General features: G+C 61.7%; 1 protein-coding gene across 1 annotated transcript in view; it reads left to right on the plus strand.

The window, feature by feature from the left end:
• The window catches only part of Rap1gap (RAP1 GTPase activating protein), a 58,786-nt gene extending 42,646 nt beyond the window's left edge, over positions 1–16,140 (plus strand). Inside the window, 19 exon segments of the mRNA XM_077109971.1 lie at positions 1,116–1,219; positions 1,481–1,559; positions 1,975–2,028; positions 3,047–3,130; positions 3,280–3,380; positions 3,512–3,641; positions 4,631–4,786; positions 5,189–5,260; positions 5,841–5,927; positions 6,315–6,452; positions 8,062–8,193; positions 10,980–11,089; positions 12,000–12,113; positions 13,342–13,465; positions 14,130–14,232; positions 14,517–14,620; positions 15,134–15,225; positions 15,227–15,285; positions 15,288–16,140. Of these exon segments, the coding sequence (XP_076966086.1) occupies positions 1,116–1,219; positions 1,481–1,559; positions 1,975–2,028; positions 3,047–3,130; positions 3,280–3,380; positions 3,512–3,641; positions 4,631–4,786; positions 5,189–5,260; positions 5,841–5,927; positions 6,315–6,452; positions 8,062–8,193; positions 10,980–11,089; positions 12,000–12,113; positions 13,342–13,465; positions 14,130–14,232; positions 14,517–14,620; positions 15,134–15,225; positions 15,227–15,285; positions 15,288–15,385 (1,941 nt within the window). The 3' untranslated portion in view covers positions 15,386–16,140.
• The last annotated feature ends 3,040 nt before the right edge of the window (positions 16,141–19,180 follow it).

Genomic DNA, 19,180 nt, shown 5'->3' on the forward strand with positions numbered 1-19,180 from the left:
AGGTGTGCGGGCCCTGAGCCTGTTCTGTGTGAGGAAGGAGGTGAGGGTGACTGTGGGCATTGCTGTCCTGGGCCCTGAGTCCATCCTTCACTGTGTCCCTTGGGATCCTCTGGGCTTGGGAGGCAGGTGTCCAAAGAAACTCCCCAGCCACTGGCCTTCCTGCAGGTGCCTGCCACTCCTCAGGGCACAGTGCTGAGCATTTGGGGGTTTCTGCTCCTCGGGGCAAGGCAGTGCTGGGTGGACTCCCTGCCCCTGTCCACTCAGAATGTCCCTGAACTGCAGATCTGTGGGGCCAATCCCCTGTCCCCCTTTTCCTACCGGGCTGCTGAACACCAGGGTTCATGTAGAAACAGGATTCACTTCCAGGTTGATCCCCGGGTGGGTGTGGCTGGGCTGCCGGCTCCACCCAGGGCTGGGACTGGCAGGGAGCCGGGAGCCAGGCTGGGGTGGCACCTTGCCACACTCGTAGCACTTGGTTTCCGACTTCTCCACCTGGAGCCGTCAGCCAGCTCCCTCCTGGTGTCACCCGAAGCCGCCACCCCTCATGCCCTCTGGGGTGTCTTTCCCTGCCGATCCCTCTTTTCAGGAGGCAGGAGGGTGGGACCCACCTGGTCAGCTGCCATGTGTGTTGTGAGATGGTCCACTTCCTGTTTCCCATGGGTCCTGGCCGGGGCCACAGAGCCACAGAGCCACAGGTCCGGCAGTCAGATAGTTGGCTGGAACCCAGGGCCGTGCTACTTGGCTTTTTCCTTCTGAGCACCTATTGTGTGCATCCCCAAGAAAGGCAAGGGCCTGTGACAGGCATGCAGGGGCAGTGTGGCCCGACTTTAATGCGGAGCCAGAGAGCAAAAGTCACTACAGACGCTCTGAACACTGCATCTTTGCCAGTCCCTGCCACCTGATCCAGGTAGGTGGCATCACTCCCACTTTATATATTAGGAAGGTGAGGCACAGAGGTGAGGTGACCCAGCCAGTGACAGATCTGTCTGAAGCGGAGCCGGCTACTGGCCACAACACTTGCTGCTTGGTGAGGGACCCATCTGGGGGCAAGTTGGCTTCTGGTTTCCAGAAGCTTCCAGCTTAGCCATGCCCACTCCTCCCCTCCCCCGCCACAGGAGCACTTCAACTACTACTCACTGGACACTGCCCTCGGCCACCTGGTCTTTTCACTCAAGTATGATGTCATTGGGGATCAAGAGCACCTGCGGCTGCTGCTTAGGTGAGGACAGTGTGAGGGACCCCAAGACAGCAGGGAAGATTGGGGTCTACAAAAGCCCGTCTCATTTTATCCACTCTTCTAATTGAGGCTCAGAGAAGGGCAGGATTTGCTTGAGGACACACAGCAAGTGAGTGCCCCAGCCAGGCCTGGTGCCATCATTACCTGTGGTCCTCCCTGAAGTCTGTCCTCTCTGGTCTTGGTGTGGAGGCTGGAGGGCTCCCCGCACCGCCCAGCCCTTCACTGTGGGCTTTCTCCTCCCAGGACCAAGTGCCGGACATACCACGATGTCATCCCCATCTCCTGCCTCACTGAGTTCCCTAATGTGGTCCAGATGGCAAAGGTAAGGCCTCTGCTCCCAGGCCTCCCGTGACTGGCCCCTGCCTAGGGGGGACACAGGGCTGGGCGGCGGCTGGGCCCCAGCTCTCCCTCCGTTTCTGCTTTGAGTGCCGCAGCCCACCCTGCGCTCCTGCTTCCCACCTGCTCCCACAGGGTCTGCGTGCTGCCTGTGCCCCCGCACCCCCCCCGGCTGCTTTTGGCACTCTTTGCAGCACGCTCGGATATCGGGGGACCCCAGTTTCCAAGTCCAGTTCTGAATAGCCATGAGCCCCTGGTCCTGCTTCAGCCTCAGTTGTTCCCAGAACACCCTTCCCTCTCCCTTTCTGCTGCTGTCCTCCCAGAGCTGGCCAGTGAGGCCAGGAGGCCCTCTCCCTCCTGCCTGGCCCACACCTCACGCCCCTCCCTGTTGCCTCCTGCAGCTGGTGTGTGAAGACGTCAATGTGGATCGATTCTACCCTGTGCTCTACCCCAAGGTATGACCGGACCTGGGCCCTGATCACTGAGGGTGGGTGCCCCGGAGCTGAGCATTTATTGGCGACCTGCTGTGTGCTGGCCATTTCCCTCAAGTCCTCTCATTTGATCCTCGTGTCTTCTCTGGAAAGTCCACAGTTTGCAGAACAGAAAGCACAGAGAGCTCTGGGTCTTACCTAAGGATGCACAGCAGATACGGAAGGCTTCATTTGAATCCAGGGTTGCCTGGAGGCAGGCCTCAGTCATGTTGGGAAACTCTCAGTGCTGTCTGGGATCCTCCTGAGGGCAGCTGCTCTCCAGACTACCACGGGCCTTGACTTCTGACCCCAGAGGGGTCATGGTCACCTGCGGAGATGCTGCCATCCACAGCAGCTGCTCTCCCGCTGGGCCTGCTAGTTCCAGGTGCTGTGGCCATGTGGGGATAGGGACAGAGGCTTCTGTTTGCAGCCAGCCAGGGGGGCTTCCTGGAAGAGGTGGGACTTGAAGACATGTAAACCCTGGGTCCTGACTGGATCCCGGAGCAGGGTGAGGTCCCTGCGGGGTGTCATGGTCTGGGAAAGGTGTCCTGAAGGGTGGATGAGGTCTCAGGAATCAGGTCTCACCTCTCGACTATGGAAGGGCAACTGAGGCCAGGGTGGGGAGGGGCTGCTCAAGGCCCCACAGCCCGCCAGTGGGACTTGGCCATGCTAGAAGGATGAGGCGGGTTTGCAGGGGACCCAGGGAGCAGGTGGGCGTTCTGGCGTAGAGTGGGGCATCTTTGTCTGGGACAGGCTGGGGGGCTCATAGCAAAGCCCAGGCACCCAGCAGACTGGGGTCAAGTCCCACGCTGCACACACTTGCAGGCTGCTGGCTGGGGACACATTGCCAAAGCTCTCTGAAGCCCAGGGCAACCTGAGGTTCCCTGTGGGCTTGCTGTGGCTTTTACCTATGGTGCCAGATACGGCACTGGACATGTGCTGCTCAGAGAAGGGTAACTTGTAAGTGCAGTCCGGTCACCACTGTCCCCCCATGCCCCTGCAGGCTTCCAGGCTCATCGTCACCTTTGATGAGCATGTCATCAGCAATAACTTCAAGTTTGGAGTCATTTATCAGAAGCTCGGGCAGGTGTGTGCCTCCCACCTGCCCCCACCCCCTGCCCTCCGTCTGGCACCTTAGACCTGCCAGGGGACTGTCCCCCACTGGGAGTGAGTGAGGCTGGGGGCGGGGCAGCTCAGACCCAGCTTGGTGACCATGGCCGCTGTGTTGGTTCCCAGACCTCAGAGGAAGAACTCTTCAGTACCAATGAGGAAAGCCCAGCCTTCGTGGAGTTCCTGGAGTTCCTGGGTCAGAAGGTCAAACTGCAGGACTTCAAGGGGTGAGTGCTGGGGTGGACACGCACAGCTGAGCCGACCCAGGCATCTGGGCAGGGAGGGAGCCCCCATCCTGGCCCCATGGAGGCCTGGCTGGGGCTGAGACTGAGCCGTGGCCTGGGGGGCCCGGGGGCAGGTTCCGAGGAGGCCTGGACGTGACCCATGGGCAGACGGGGACCGAGTCTGTGTACTGCAACTTCCGCAACAAGGAGATCATGTTTCACGTGTCCACCAAGCTGCCCTACACAGAAGGGGACGCCCAGCAGGTAGCCTGGCACCCAACCACCTGCCTCTCACTGTCCACCTGTGCCCCCACCCACCTCTGTTCAGAATCTACCACGCCAGGCTTGGTGCTGGGCCCTGGGATACAGGCACGGAAATCATCCAGTTCCTCCAACAGAGGGCCCTGGGAAACCTTCACTTCATTCTGTGAAGTGAGGATAGTAATGGCGTGACCTCGTGGGTGAGAGTGAGGAGGGACTCATAGGGATAGGTTCTGATACATAGCAAGAGCCAAAAAGGTGAGCTAGGATTTTTGTGAGAAGTGAGGGGCATTATGGGGTCTGGTAGTGGTTCTGAGATCTGGCCGATTGGGGGTAAGGAAGAGCTTTTAAGACAGGCTGCAAAGGAGCTGGCAGGAGGCTCAGAATGCTTCAGACCAGCTTCTGCCAAGTCCTGGAGTCAAGGAGGCGCAGGCACCATGTTCCAGGAACTGAACTAAGAAATGTGTCACCTTGACCCGAGCTGCCTTAGGCCATCTGCCTTACCCCCTTCCCCAGCCCAGGGTGCTAAAGGGGCACTTGAGAAAAATGGAAATACACTTTCTCCTGTTCTTGGTGGCTTTTTCTTTTCTTCTCTTTTCATAAGATCATCTGTTCTTTTGAGCAACATGAATATACGTGGAGTAGAACTTGTTTATTTAATGGAGGGTCACATTTGGGGGCATTTAGATAGATAGGAGAAGATTTGAGAGGAAGGGCCTGGAAACCAGGATTTGGATCCAGGTCTCTGAGCTCATTGTAGGTCCTTGCAAATCACTTCTCTCTTGGGCTCGATTTTCTCACCTGCCACAGGTTTCCAAGAGAACTAAAATAATTCAAAGACTAGTATTCAACACTTATTTTTGAGCGGGGGTGGGGTGGGGGGGCAAGCAAATCCTAAGATGTGCTCTCTGTCTACCCCAAACCCTCCCCCACCCCTTTGGTCACCCCCACCCGCCACGGGCAGGCTGTAAGTCCTGTGGCCCTGTGCTCAGTTGCAGCGGAAGCGACACATTGGGAATGACATCGTCGCTGTGGTCTTCCAGGATGAGAACACGCCCTTCGTGCCCGACATGATCGCATCCAACTTCCTGCATGCCTATGTGGTGGTGCAGGCTGAGGGTGGGGGCCCTGATGGCCCGCTCTATAAGGTGGGTGGTCTCAGAGCTCTCCAGGGGCACTAGCAAGGGCCCTGCCACAGCTCAGCCCCCCAGCACACCTGTCTCGGTCCTTCCCACTGTAGGCAGGGGCCAGGGAGGACCCCCACATCCTTCACTCCCCAGAGAGACTCCTCCCTCCCCCACCTCCTGCCTCCTGCCAAGCCCTCTGCCTCCTTTAGCCTCCTCCCAATGATCTGAGGTCCCCTGGCCAGCCCCACCCCTCAAATTCAGGGCAAAGGATGGAGGAGCTGAAATGTCAAGAGGATTCTCCACTCAGCAATCAGAGCCTCCTGCACCTAGGGGCAGGAGGGGAAGGGAATGAGGGACTTCTGGCTGGTGTGGGGTGGAACAGGCCGCCCAACTCCACAAGGACAACTGCCCCTTCTCTTTCAGGTCTCTGTCACGGCAAGGGATGATGTGCCCTTCTTTGGACCCCCCCTTCCGGACCCGGCGGTGTTTAGGAAGGTGAGAGAGACTGCCCCAGCCCTGTGGTGTGCAGAGCAGGACTAAAGGGGAGGGTCTTGGGAGGCCCAGGTTCTGCCTCATGAGGTTCTGAAGCCAGGACAGCTGGGGCACCCTAACCCTGCACCTAACCCTGGGATCTGGCTTTTCTCTTGATCTTGATAAGAATTGGGTCCCCCCCCCCAAGGTCATGGAGTAAATGACATGACTGCCATTTTTATAGCAGACCTTGGCCTTTCCTCAGTCTTATTCTTTCTGAAAGTTCAATCTTTCCTCTAAAATATTTGGGAAGAGGGCCCATGTCTCTGTGACCTTTCAGAAGCCACACTGCAGGCCTTGGCTTCATCCCCAGTTACCCCAGGCCCTAAAACCTGTGGAGGCTGCTCTCCCGAGGGGGTGGATGACCCTTAGTGCCTGGGCTGGGGGCTAAGCCAAGGAGATGCCCTTCTAGGAGTGCCCAGGGTGACCCAGGCCAGGCACAGCGCAGGAGCTCCAGCCCCTGCCTCACAGGGCTCAGCAGGCCTTTCCCGTTCATTTACCACCCCACCCCCTTTCCCATCTCCTCGGCACTGGGGGCTCCCAGGGGCCTGAGTTCCAGGAATTTTTGCTGACGAAGCTGATCAATGCTGAATACGCGTGCTACAAGGCCGAGAAGTTTGCCAAACTGGAGGTGAGGGTGGGCTTTGGGGCCTGAGCCCTTTCTTCCCTTTCCTAGTCTAGAATCTCAGCCGGCTCAAGGGAGGGAAAGGCTCGTTCAGACCTTGGCCCTGGGGGCTACCTGGGGAGGAGTTTAAGACGAGCAGGGCATGGGCGGGAGGAAGCAGGAGGGCCATGTCGGGGGCCCCAGCTGGGCAGAAAGAGGGGGCCGGGACGGGAGAGTCCTGGGGGCTGCCTGACCTGTGGGGGAAGGAGGGAGCCGGCGCGGCTCCGGGGTCCAGGACCCGCCCCCCCCCCCCCCCCCGCACCCCCTCACTCTGAGAAGGTGGCCGGCGCTTGGGAGGGGGCAGGATTGGAACTGTGGGAGGACGGGCGGGTCACCGGGGCTCTCCCGATGCAGGAGCGGACGCGCGCCGCCCTGCTAGAGACGCTCTACGAGGAGCTGCACATCCACAGCCAGTCCATGATGGGCCTGGGCGGCGACGAGGACAAGATGGAGAACGGCGGCGGCGGGGGCGGCTTCTTCGAGTCTTTCAAGGTGGAGGGTCCGGATGGCCCCGGCGCAGGGCGGGACTGGGGCGGAGTCGGGGCGGGGCGAGGGCCGGCGTGGGGCGTGGCTACAAGCAGCTGGCGGGGCGGGGCGGGGCTAGGGGCGGGCTCCCCGTTGTGGGCGGGGCCAGGTGCCTCCCGTCTGGGTGAGCTGGGAGGTACCTGTGCCTTGGGTAGTACCCGGTTGGGGGAAGAGTGTAAGCGGGGACAGTGACTAGGGGAGGAGGTAGTGGCCGGAGGTGAGGCTGAGGCTTGGGGGCAGAATACCTCTGGGAAGTCCGCTGAAGGTCGAAGTCCCTGGGGTGGCAGCGTGGTGCTGCTGGTGTCCTGGGCTGTGGCTGCCAGGGTCTGCAAGCAGAGAAGAGACCTCTGTCTTGACCCAGGGGAAGAAATAGAGGTCCTAGGAGGGGTTTGTAAGCCTGTAACTGTTGAAGAAGGACCTGACCCGTGGGACCTACGGTGGCTTCCCCTGGTTTGGTTCAGTGTTGAGAGAACAGGTTCCCAGGGGTCAGACCCAGCTCTGCCCCTTACCAGCACAGGCATTTTCTGAGCCTCAGCTTCTTTATCCGTGGACTTGGGTAATGGGAAACCACCTCAGACCACTGTAGCTACTTGTAAGGCAGTCAGGTTGGCACAATGTAAGTTCAAAAGGAAAATGCAAGCCTGCTCCTCTGCCTCAGCATGAGTGTCCAGGTGAGAAGCAGAGGAGACTGTCTCACCCCTGGAGGGGCTTGGGCAGCAGGGACCTCGGCAGTGGCCTCTTGGCTACCATCTCCTCCACCCACAGAGGGCTGTCTCTCCTCTGGGTGCCCAGCCAGGTAGTTGAGCTGTACCCTTGCCCTAGGGCAGGCCACCAGGCTGTGGGTTTGTATACAGGGACAGCCCAGTGACCCAGAAGGAGCCGCCCTGCCTCTGCCCACTGGAGGCAGGAAACGGGGGTGAACATGGGTTTGGAGTGGTTTCTTTGAAAAGGATTCCAGAGGTCTCACATCAGGAAGGTGCCGACCTAGGTTAGGTCAGGGAATTTCTCAGAGGTAGCAGAGTCCACAGTCAAGGGCATAGGATTTGGCAGATGGGTTCTAGCTCACCTCTTCCTATCTCATCACCTGTAAAGTGGGCATGAGGATCAACACCCTGTGGGGGGACTGAGCAGCAGGGTGAATGTAAAGCACCTGGTCCCCCAGGGAGCACACAAGAAGGGAGGGAGGAAGGAAGGAGAAAGGAGATCTCAGAGACACCCCCCCAAAAAAAAAAAAGAGCAAGAAACAGGTTTCTGGAGGGTTCTGTGCACATTTCATCATGACTCAGCATCTTCTCCTGTTCCTACAACTGCCTGAGACCCAGCACACAGCAGCCTGTGTGGCTCAGAGAGGTAGTGTGACTTGCCCAAGGCTGCCCAGCAAACTGGTGACAGAGCCAGGCCCAAACTACTCTTATGCACTATGCGTACCTGCCTCTTGGGTGGCATATAAGGACACCTAGAACTCACAAGAAGATGGGATGGGACTTCCTAGGGTCACCAGGGTGGTATTAATAGGGAGGGACTAGAGGCCTGGGCTTCCCCTATGCCTCCTCCACACCTGCTCTCACCTTCATAGCGGGTCATCCGGAGCCGGAGCCAGTCCATGGATGCCATGGGACTAAGCAACAAGAAGCCCAACACCGTGTCCACCAGCCACAGTGGAAGCTTTGCACCCAACAACCCTGACCTGGCCAAGGCTGCTGGAATAGTGAGTGTCCTCACCCTCCCCTGCCCCTCCCAGGGCCCTCAGTGCCCCCACCTCCTGAAATCTGGCCCACCTCGCTCCATGGCCTTGTTGTCCACATGCCCACCCTGGGCTCTGGACTTGGTCTGACCACTGCTTTCCACGGGGGTCAAGTGCTCCTGCCAGGACCCGGGTGCTGAGAGCCTGCAGCCCCTTCCCCAGCTCTTTGGCCCTTTATTTAGATGTGACTTTCTGCAGGTCAGCTCCTGGGCAGTCTCTGTGTCCCATCCTTATTGAGTACCTACTGTCTGTGTGTGCTGGGAACTGGGCTGCTGTGTGGGCACCTACTGTCCAGCCTGGGGTTTCTGGGAGCACCTAATGTGTGTCAGGCTGTGGGCACCCACTGTGTGTCAGGACCTGCGTTGCTGTGTAGACATGCACTCTGTGAGCACCCATGTGGGCCTGGTCCTGAGTTTGTGTGGCCAGCCCTGGGCTGGTGTGTGAGCATCTATTGTGTGTCAGGACCTGGGCTGTTGTGTGAGCATATGATGTGTACAGAGCCTGGGATATCAGTGAACACCTACTGTGTGTCAGGAAGCCGGCTGCTATGTGGGCGTTTCCTCTGTGGCACCTCCTACTGTGTGTCTGCAGCAGCCTGGGCCTCTGGGGCTGTGGCTACCTATTGTGTGTCAGGAACTGGACTTCTGTGTGGACGCCTCCTGAGTGAGCCCCTCCTGACTGTCTGCCAGACCCTGTGAGAGCTGGCCCCTCACTCCGGGGAGTGCTGTGGGCAGGAGAAACTTGTCTGCGTGGGGGCCTAGCTGCTTTGCGCCACCTCCTGGCCTCCCGGGACACTGCACTCTCTGCTCTCACACCTATCCACACTCCATCCATCCATCCACCCCTCCACCTGTTAACCCTCCCATCCATCTACCTATCCATCCACCCATCCACCTGTCTACATACCCATCCACTCATTCACCTATCTATTCACCCACCCACCCATCCACCACTCATCTACCCACCTGTCTACATATCTGTCCACGCACCCATTCACCCACCCACCAGTCCACTCCTCTACCTGCCTATCCATCCATCCACTCCTTTGCCCATTCATCTACCCACCATCCACCCACCTGCCCACATATCCACCTGCCCGCCCACCTGTCTGTTCACCCACCATCCCTCCATCAGCCATCACCTGCCCCTGTCTTCTGCATGCCAAGCCCTGTGCTCAGTGCTTTGAGGCTGTTATGTGGCAGGGCCACCCGCACCTGCCCTGTGGGCTGATCTAGCTGGGGAGCTAGGTAAGGCCTCTGCTGCCCAAGAGTCACCAAGCTCACCACTGTTATCCGAGGAAATGGCCCAACCTCCCCCAACCCAGGTTCTCCAGCCACTCCCTTCCTCCCTATTGGAGTGGCCCAGCCTCCTGTGGGTGGCCTCCGAGGGACCCCGGGGACAGGGACAGGCCAGCGGCACCCACCATGGCAGTAACCAGACCCATTTCTGTTTTTGTTTTTGCACAATCTCTTCTCTTCATGTTACTTCCTCTCTCTCCACTTTCTTGTCTCTGTTTTTCTCCTGTCTCCCCTCCTTCCTGTTCCCTTGGCCTCCCTGCCTCCCCGCCTCTTCCTTCTCTTGCCCGTCATTTGCTCCTCTCCCTTCTCTTGCCCACTCCTCACGCCCTCTCTCTCCCCTCACCCCTGCCTTCTCTTATCGGTCTCTGCCCCTCGCTCCCTGGGCCATCTGTGTCCTGCTGTTCTGCCCCCTCCCCTGGGCCCCATCTCTTTTTGTCTCCTCCTCCTCCTCGTGCCTCCCGTCTCTGTCTCCACCACCTCGCTCTCCCCTTTGCTCTCTGTCCCCTCCCTCGCCATCCCTGTCCCTCGCCGTCTCTGCCCCGCCCTCTGCTGCTTGCCAGTCATTGCTTATTCCTGGGAAAAGCGCGAGTAGATTCGGACGCCGGGGCAGTGCCATAGGCATAGGAACCGTGGAGGAGGTTGTCGCCCGCGGGCCGCGGCTCTGGAGGCTGCCTGCACGCGCTGTCCACTGCTCACTCTCGGGACGGAGGCCATATTGGGGACGTTGCCCCCTTTCTCCGGGACAGGCCCAAGGGCGTGCGGGACGGGGTGCCAGCAGCGCTGAGGGCACTCAACACCTCTCTGGGGGCTGGCACCTGGGCCAGAGCCAGGGGCCCTTTCCAGGGGCTCCTGGCTCTGCCCAGTCCCTGCCGGGATCTGGTGCCCAGGCCCCTCTGCCAGATGCACGTCCCCCAATATCGCTGGTTCTGCATGGAGTGCCGCTCCTCCCCCGCCCTGACCCGCTCCACCACCAACTGCCCTGGGGGGTCCCGCCCTCCGCGCCTCAGGGCCACCTCCTGCCTGCCCCCTGGTGTGTGCAGATGGGGTCTTTCAACTGCTGGGCCAGAGCCTCTCTGGGGGGCAGGGGTTGCTACCTCACAGTCACCACCTGTCCAAGCCGTAGGCCCCATGAAGCCCAGGGAGCAGGACGGTGGCCATTCTGATGACTTGGTCTCCTTCCCTCCCCGCCCAGCATGGCTGCCCCAGCCCCTCAGGTCCCTGCCCTTCTCCTGGACCAACATCCCTGCTGTGTGGACACAGAGAGGCCCTGGCCCTCTCTGGGCCTGTTTTCCTGTCTGAACTAGGGGCTGCCTCCGAACGCACGTCTTCTCTCCTTTTTTGCTCATTACCTCTGCTTCAGGGGGGCGGGGGTGGGCGGCAGGGCCCAGGGGGAAGTGGGGGGCCTGGGGCTCCCAGGGCAGGTGGGCACTGAGTTGGGGCCTCTCCCCACAGTCACTGATTGTCCCTGGGAAGAGCCCCACAAGGAAGAAGTCGGGCCCGTTTGGCTCCCGCCGCAGCAGCGCCATCGGGATCGAGAACATCCAGGAGGTGCAGGAGAAGAGGTGGGTGGCGCGGCAGGACCGCCCTGTCCCCTGAGCTGCTCTGACCCCTGCCCAGTGGCAAACAGGTGCCACGGGAAGTGCCTCCGTGACCTCGGCAGCATACAGCCTCCCTGGACGCCCACGCCCTGCAGATCAGGAGGCTGTAGGTCGGAGGGTCAAGGGGCTCACCCAGGTCACAGGGCCAGCACAGGGCACCTGGGATTGAGCCCTGTCTGGGACCAGCACCCGGGTTTTCCACTGCTGCCTAGGTGTGAGAGGGGCCAGTGCTGGTCTGGGCAGGCACCCGGTGGGTGGGGCCTCGTGCATGCCTGTGGGCCCTGTAGACCGCAAACCCTTGTTAGCAGCAGAGCTGCCCCAGACAGCAGAGAATCTGCTGGTATGAACCTGTTTCCACCATACCAGGGCTGTGTGACCTAGGGCAAGTCACTGTACTTCTCTGAACTTCATTATTCTAATCTGAAAAACTGGGATAAGAAAACAGCCAATAGCAGGGGGCTGCTGTGAGGGTTCTGTGCTGTGCCTGTGAACCGGGGGTTAGGGGCACCAAGAGCATTCCAAGAATGGAGCCAACACTGTCCTCACTGCCACCAACGTTCAGAATGCTATAAATCCCAGGTTCAGGTGTTGGCACTGCCAGGTTCGAGCTGGCCGAGTCTGGGCATGTCCCTTTCCCTCTCTCAGGCCCAGTTTCCTTGTCTGTCTCGGGACCATTATGCTCCCTCCCATGTAGAGGCGCTGCACTGGTGCCTGTCCCCCTCGCTGGCCACATGTGCACGGGGATGACGTGGCCCTGGAAGGTGGGTGGGTGAAGGCAGGAGGTGCTCTGACCCCCCCTCACCACCTGGGCCTCGTTCTACCCCAATGCCAGGCCTGGCGCTGAATCCCCCCGCTGCCCCCGTGTGCCCCGCAGGGAGAGCCCTCCGGCTGGCCAGAAGACCCCAGACAGCGGGCACGTCTCCCAGGAGCCCAAGTCGGAGAACTCGTCCACCCAGAGCTCCCCGGAGATGCCCACCACCAAGAACAGGTTGGGCTCTGGCCGCCAAGCTGGGGCTTGGGAGTGGCCCTTTGACATCCTGGGCCTTGGGCTGCCCAGGAGCCCTGACACTGCCGCGAGGTTTCAGGGAGGCCTGGGCCCCCTCTGACACACCCACTGAGCACCCTGTGCACGCCAGCCCCCACCTCGGCAAGGTGTAACAAGCCGTTCCAGACAGCACAGTGAGGGGGTGTGGTCTCCATCATGGCTGGGGTCGTAGTGTTCTCAGTGGGTCTCCAGGGGAGATCTCTCCAAGGGGTGGCATCTGAATTGAGAGCAGAGCGAGGAGTCTGCCCTGCTAGGTCTGGCCTGCCTGACAGAGAGAAGAGGGTCTCCAGCGAGGAGCCCAGCAAATGCAAAGGCCCTGAGGCATGCTGGATACCTGTAAGGAAGGGTAGTATGCAGCTGGAGCCAAGCAAGTGAGGGGCTGTGCTGGGTGACAGGAAAGAGGGCAGAGGGCTAAGCCTGAATGAGAGCTTTGAATCTGATCCCAAGTGGAATAGGAGCCTTTAGAAGATTCTCATGAGAGAGCCCCATCCATGGTGCGGTCTGGAGAAGGGGCTGGCGGGACAGGCCCAGGAGCAGGGAGGCCAGAGGGGCTGCTCCCTCCGTGTGCACAGGCTGAGTCCCTCTGGGCTGGGTTCTGCTGGCTCAAGAGGAGTGGCAGGAGCTAGACCAGGCGAGCCGGGCCGGAGAGGCTGATGTCTGGGAGTCCGATTCTCTGGGGTCTGAGCGAAGGAGTGAGACTCCAGGCCAGAGACCCAGGGCAACAGGCAGCGAGGGTCGGGGAGTAGGCCGTGGTTGCCTGGGCCCAGGTCGCTGTCCCCCAGCCACACGCCCCCCTCACGGCCTCTCCTCATCTGGCGATGGGTCTGGCTGAGGGAGCTTGGGTGACCGTGCTGGTCCACGCCTGCCCTGTGAGCATGCTGTGTGTGGCCGTGTGACAGTTAATCACTACTGCCTTCGAACACCAAGTCCTGGCGTGGGGCTGTCCGGGGACACTGGTGAGCCATGAGACTGACGTGGAGCAGGGAGGGACCTGGTCAGCTCCATGCACTAGGAAGGACAGTTGGGGGCTGCACTGGGAGGCCCGGGGGCCCAGGAGCTCTCTCGGAGGCCACTGAGACACTTGGCCGGCTCCGGGCGGGGCCTTCCTGTGCTGTAGTGACAGTGACCGGCCTGCTCCCGTGGGTGTGGCTAATGGGGGCTTCTGTGCCAGGGCGGAGACCACAGCCCAGAGAGCAGAAGCTCTGAAGGACTTCTCCCGCTCCTCGTCCAGCGCCAGCAGCTTCGCCAGCGTGGTGGAGGAGACGGAGGGCGTGGACGGGGAGGACACGGGCCTGGTGAGACGCCCTGGGGGTGGGTGCTCTGCCACTATGGGAGGGGACAGGAGGGGACCCTGGAGATGCTCTGGGCAGAAGCATGAGCCCGGCCGTGGCCGAGACGTGATCAGGGAACCTAGCTCAGCAGGGCAGGGCTGGCCGCCCAGTGCCGCCTGGGAGCCCCGCCTGTGCGGTTGGTGGCCTGGCCTCCTGCCCCTCTCTCTCACCACCTCAGACCTTCCAGGCTGCTCCGCAGCCCCCACGCGTGCCGGGCGGGCCACTGCCAGGCGGTGCCCTGCCACTTCTCCCTGGAGCCCTCTTCCCCTGCTGACTTGCGGCGGCCTCCTCCCAGCACCCTGTTCCCTCCCAGGGCCTGGGCTGCCCCACCCCGCCTCCAGCTCCCCTTTAGCAGCTACCTGTGCCTTGCTGGCCTTGCTCCAGGTGCTGCGGGGAGCCAGGCAGTCCGGGTCCCCTGTGGGGTCCCGTGGGCCTGGCGTGCCTCCTAGACCTCAGCCCCCAGGACTGGCTGCTTCCTGCTTCATGCTGTGGCCTGGTGGAGACGTCCATGGGTGGAGAGGGCGGCCCAGGCCTGGCCCGTGGCTTCCCAGGGGCCCACATTGCTGCCCCTGCCCCAGTTCCCTGTCATTCTTGCCCATGGGGCTGACCTTCCTCCCTTTGTCCCCAGGACAGCGTCTCGTCCTCAGGGACACCCCACAAGCGGGACTCGTTCCTCTACAGCACGTGGCTGGAGGACAGCGTCAGTACGACCAGCGGGGGCAGCTCCCCAGGTACCAGGCCGGGCAGGGCCACTCGGGTGGGGGGTGGGGAACAGAGGGTGGGTGCGTTCCCACGCCCCAGGTGGTGGGTATGTGACTATCCCGACACAGATTGGAGGGCTGGTAGCTTCCTGGATCAGCCTCCCAGGACAGTGGGGGTGGATTAGGGGTGGGGGTCCCTAAGGGAGGGACTTGGCGGTGTTGGGCAGCACCGGTGCCGACCGCCCATCCATGCCCCATCTCCCTGGTGCCTCCCCGCGGCCAGTGAGGTGGCTCCCTCCTGCCCCCCTCCCCAGGCCCCTCACGGTCACCCCACCCAGACGCCGGCAAGTCGGGGGACCCTGCATGTCCCGAGATCAAGATCCAGCTGGAAACGTCTGAGCAGCACCTGCCGCAGCTGGTATGAGGCCCACCCTGGGGGACATCCTGCTGGGAGGGGACTAATTGGGGTGGGGTTCTCAGGGGACCCAGAGGCCAGGAGGGCTTGGGCCCACGAGCCTGGGCACAGCCAGTGACTGTGCTTCCTGTCTCCTGCCCCTCGACTCCGTCTGTGCTGCCACCTCTCTCCATGGCCACCTCTCTCCATGGCCACCTCTCTCCATGGCCACCTCGTGTGCAGGGCTGTTAGCCGCCCGCCCGGAAGGTGCAGCTAAGCAGGTCAGCAGCTCCCGCCTGGAGGGAGGGGAAGGTGTCTCTGTGAGAGCCGAATGTCCCCAGTGGGGACGCGGCCCCGGGCTGGCGCCTTTGCCTCAGTTTCCCTACCTCTGTGGTGGGTTTGTAGGCCCCTGGCCTCCCCCGAAGAGGTGTTGGAGGAACTGGTGGAGCCGGAAGGAGCTGGGCAGGGCTGGGGGGGGTGGGGACCCAGAGCCTGGGGCTCCGCATCATGATGTCGCTGCCCCCCTTTTCCCTGCAGATGAGGCCACAGAAGCACAAGGTGAAGATTCTGTGTCAAGCCAGGCAGCTGGGACCTCTGCCTCAAGGCCAGCGGCCCTGGAGCTGCCCGGCCTCCCAGCCCTCCCCTTGGCCCACCCCCTGGGCTGTCTCTGCAGGGCGGAGCCATCCAGACCAGGGCGGGGGAAGCTGCTGGCACCACCCTGTCCCCCAGGCTGGAGGTCTGGGCTTGGCCAGGGATTGGTCAGTGAAGCAGGACTGCAGCTCTAGCTAGCCTCCCCCCGGGTCTCTGTCACCCCTGGGTGCCCTCCTGGACTTGGGGGCAGGGTGGGAGAGGCGGATTGGGAGAGGTCAGTGCACACAGAGCCTACCAGGTAGGCGGCAAGACACGAGATGTGTGGAGTGGGCACTGGGCTGGGAGTCCTGGCTTCTGATTGGGGTTTGGCTGTGTGACACTGGGCAAGTCACTCACCTTCTCTGGGCATCTGCTACAACTGGACACGATTATTTCAGAGGTCACTGAAGACTGGTTCCACCACCTGCACCAGAAGGGGGAATGTGTCCCCCAGAACCTCCCATCACACTAATCTGCTTCTTGGGGTCCCTGAGGCCCCAGGTGGGCTAATGGCAGGGAGGTGGCTGTGCCCATTGCCCCTCCTGGAGCCTCAGCCTGGCCACAGATCTGCTGATGCCCTGTCCACTGCCTACACGTGACAGAAAAGTGACCCCTTGTGGGGGGGCACCTGGCTCCTCCAGCCCAGCTTAACCCCTGCTGTCCTGTGCTCCTGGCCACCCAAGGCTGAGGGGTCTCAGCTGGCCTGGAGCTTCGGGCCTTGCCACCCCCCGCTCACTGCTATGGAGGGGTCAGCCAGGCACAGCTGCTGTGAGTCCCTGTCCTCGTGTGTCTGTCCACACTTTTAGGTGCCACACCAAAGGCCAGCCTCCGGCCACCACCCACTTTGGAAGCCCCAGTGGCTGTGTGTATGTCAGTGACATTGTACAAAATAAATTCTATTTATCGCTATTGTACCTGGAGTTGGGCCTGGCTTTGTGTGACCCCGCCAGGCCAACAGCAAAGCAGATGTCCAGTGTCTCCAAGGTAGAGGGGGCAGACCTGTCCCCAGCAGAGCTGCTGGGTCCGGGCACCCCTCCAAGGCCAAACCAGAGGGTCTGTGACCACCAGCTTCTTTTTACTTCCATATCATAGAAGCAGCAGGACGCTCTCCCCGCCAGGGCTGGTTATGAGGATTCAGTGGGCTGGTGCACACAAACTCCAGGCACACAACAAGGGCTCAGTTAAAGATCGCTCGGGAAATCCTAAGAACTTCCCTTTGGTGGCCACCAGGGGGCACCAAGGGATAGCTAACCCGGCTGGCTGGGCGGGAGGGGGATGAGTGGGTCAGTCCCTGAGGCAGGTGCTCACTGTGTCCGGCCCTAAAAGAAAGGGAGGGGAGGGAGGGAGGCGTGGGAGAGTGGGGATGGGGAGGGAGCTGCATGTGTGAGCCTGAGGGCAGTGGCACCTGGAATTGGGAATTGGGGATGGAGGGGACAGGGAGATGGGCAGGGATGAGGCCCGAGGCTGCGTGGCCTTGAATGCCAGGCCAGGAACCAGGGCTGTATGCCCAGGGCAACCAGGAGCCCTAGAACTTGGCAGTGGGTGCCGCTGGAGTCTGGGCAGGTCAGAGGAGGGAGGAGAGGGCAAGGGGGCTGTTGGGGGCAGGGGTGGCCAGGAGCACAGTGGGCAGGCTGGAAGGTGCTAGGAGGCATGAGGTCTGGACAAAGAGCCTGGTGCGGCTCTAGGGGTGCAGCGTAGGGGTGGGGCGGGCGAGGGTCTCCCCTGGGGTCGGGTGCAAGAGCAGGTTTCAGGGTGGCCTGGGAGGCATTGGCCTGGGGGGGCACTGAGGAGCCAGGTGAGGTCAGCCGCTGGGCCTCCCCGACAGCTTGGCAGCCCCCTCCCCTGCTCCCATCTCCTCCCCAGGGTGAGGGTGCTGAGGGCACCCTGGGGGCTCCCTGGGGAGTGCCATCCTTCCCTGACAGGACCCTACCACGACCCTGAAGCCTCAGACCACCCTGGGGCTGTGACTCACACCCACCCCCAACCCCACCCAGCTGGTTTGGCCCCAGGCTGCTCGGGGCTTGGTGGTCCCCTGGGACCTGCCCCCTCCCAGAGCAGCCTCCAGGCACCTCCTGGAGGCCCCTGGGGCCCCCGGCTCCGCAGGGCTCGGCCGCGCCTCCGTCTTCTCAGTCCTCATCTGGACCGCCGGGATGCCGAGTCCTCCAGTGCTGCACCCCAGCCCTGGGTGTGAACGGTTCTGACCTCACCGTGTGGCTTCGCTCACGGGGTGGGTAGTGGCCCTCAACGGGGTGATCAGCTGACCTTCCAAGTGGTCACTGGGCAGAGCCCAGCCCAGCCTGGCTTTGGGAATGGACAGCCACCAGGTACTTCCCTGAGCCCCGGCGTCCCGGCCTCATTGGGGCGACATCCTTAAGCACCTTTCACTCGCCGTGCAGCCCCTCCCCAGGCTGAGATGGAGCAGCTGGGGCCCAGTGGCAGAGCAGGTGCGGAGCTTGGCCACCTGCCCAGGCCCCTCCCTCCCCGCTGTGCCAGACCCTGTCTGCGGAAAGGGAGAGCCTCTAGGCCAGGGTCCAGTCCAGGCCCCACCCCCAGGGCTCCAAGGTGGGGCCGGGGGAGGCTGAGGACCGTCCTGGCCTCTGGGATCAAAGTGTCCGGCACTGTTTCTCTTGTGCAGGTGCCAGCTCTGCGCCCGCCCTGGGCTCGGAGGTGGGGAGGGCGAGCCAGGACACTGACCCCAGGCTGGAATTAGGGCTTGGGCGGGGGGCGCTGGGCTCCGGGAAGTGGAGAAACAACCCTGTGGTGGAAAGTCCTGGGAGGGGGGGCTCTCCCATAGGAGGACAGCAGGGGCACCTGCGGGACTGACCGGCCCCATCTCTGCGGCTCAGCTGGGCCTCCTGTTTCTCCAAGTCTGTTTCTCACCTGCGGCCCAGGTCAAGGCCCTACCTGCTGCGCAAAGAGGCTGTCAAACTGCTAAGGCTCTTTTCGTGGTGCCTGGCACAGAACCCAAGGGTCCCCCCTACCCCTGCAGCTAGGGCACCCCTGGACATCCATGTCCAACCCCAGGGCACTTTGCCAAAGAGATGGCCACAGGCCCAGGCTGGCCTAGTGCCAGGGGACTGGGACCTGGACGTTCTCTACTGCTCAGGCCACAGGGGGTGCTCAGCCAGGGACCCTGGAATGTTGAGGTCCCTCCCTCCTTCCCGTGCCTGCCCTACCAAGGGGACAGCCCAGGACGGAGCCTCCTGAAATAACCAAATCTGGTTAGCAAGGCTAATTTTAAAAGCCACTCTGGCTGCCCCATGGGCCCTTCTGGGAAGCCGTGAATGTCCCTGTGTGTGCCCCTGGGAGGGGCTCGGAATGGGCTCCCCCTCTGCCTACCCGTGCCGGAGCCCCCAAGCTGTTGGGTTCCAGGGGTCCAGGCTCCCTTCTGCCTCAGTCCACCAGGGTCCGCCTGGTGGCTCTCAGGGCCCTACCCTGTCTCTGTCTTGACCTCTCCCCCGTCTGCATTTCCTGGTCTCTGCATCCCTTTATTCAGTGTCTCTGCCCCTCTCTGTCTCTGATGCTTGTGGTGTCTCCCCGGCAGCTGTGACTCTGCACCTCCCTCTGGGCCCCAGGAGGCTGGACACAGCATTCCTGAGGGGCCGTAAGCTGGCGGTGCAGGCCAGACCAGGTGTGGGGGCGAGGGCTGCAGGTGGGGCCCGTGGGGAGGGCGGCCATCCTGGGGCTGGCCGACAGTAGCTATAACCGGGCAGGCAGGGGCCAAGTCCAGGCACGACCTGGGCCATCTGGCCAGGCCAGGTGCCAGCCAGCAGGAGAAATAGCTCCAGAGGTTGGGCTGCCAGGCGCTACACACAAACACAAGGTGCCCAGTTCAATTTGAATGTCAGGTAAACAAGGAATCGTTTTTAGTTTTAAGTATACCTCATGCAATATTTGAGACATACTTATAGTAAGAAATGTTTATTTGACATTCAAATTGAACTGGGCGTCCTG

This window comes from Callospermophilus lateralis, chromosome 7, assembly GCF_048772815.1.
Source record: "Callospermophilus lateralis isolate mCalLat2 chromosome 7, mCalLat2.hap1, whole genome shotgun sequence".
In the NCBI taxonomy this organism is placed as follows: domain Eukaryota; kingdom Metazoa; phylum Chordata; class Mammalia; order Rodentia; family Sciuridae; genus Callospermophilus; species Callospermophilus lateralis.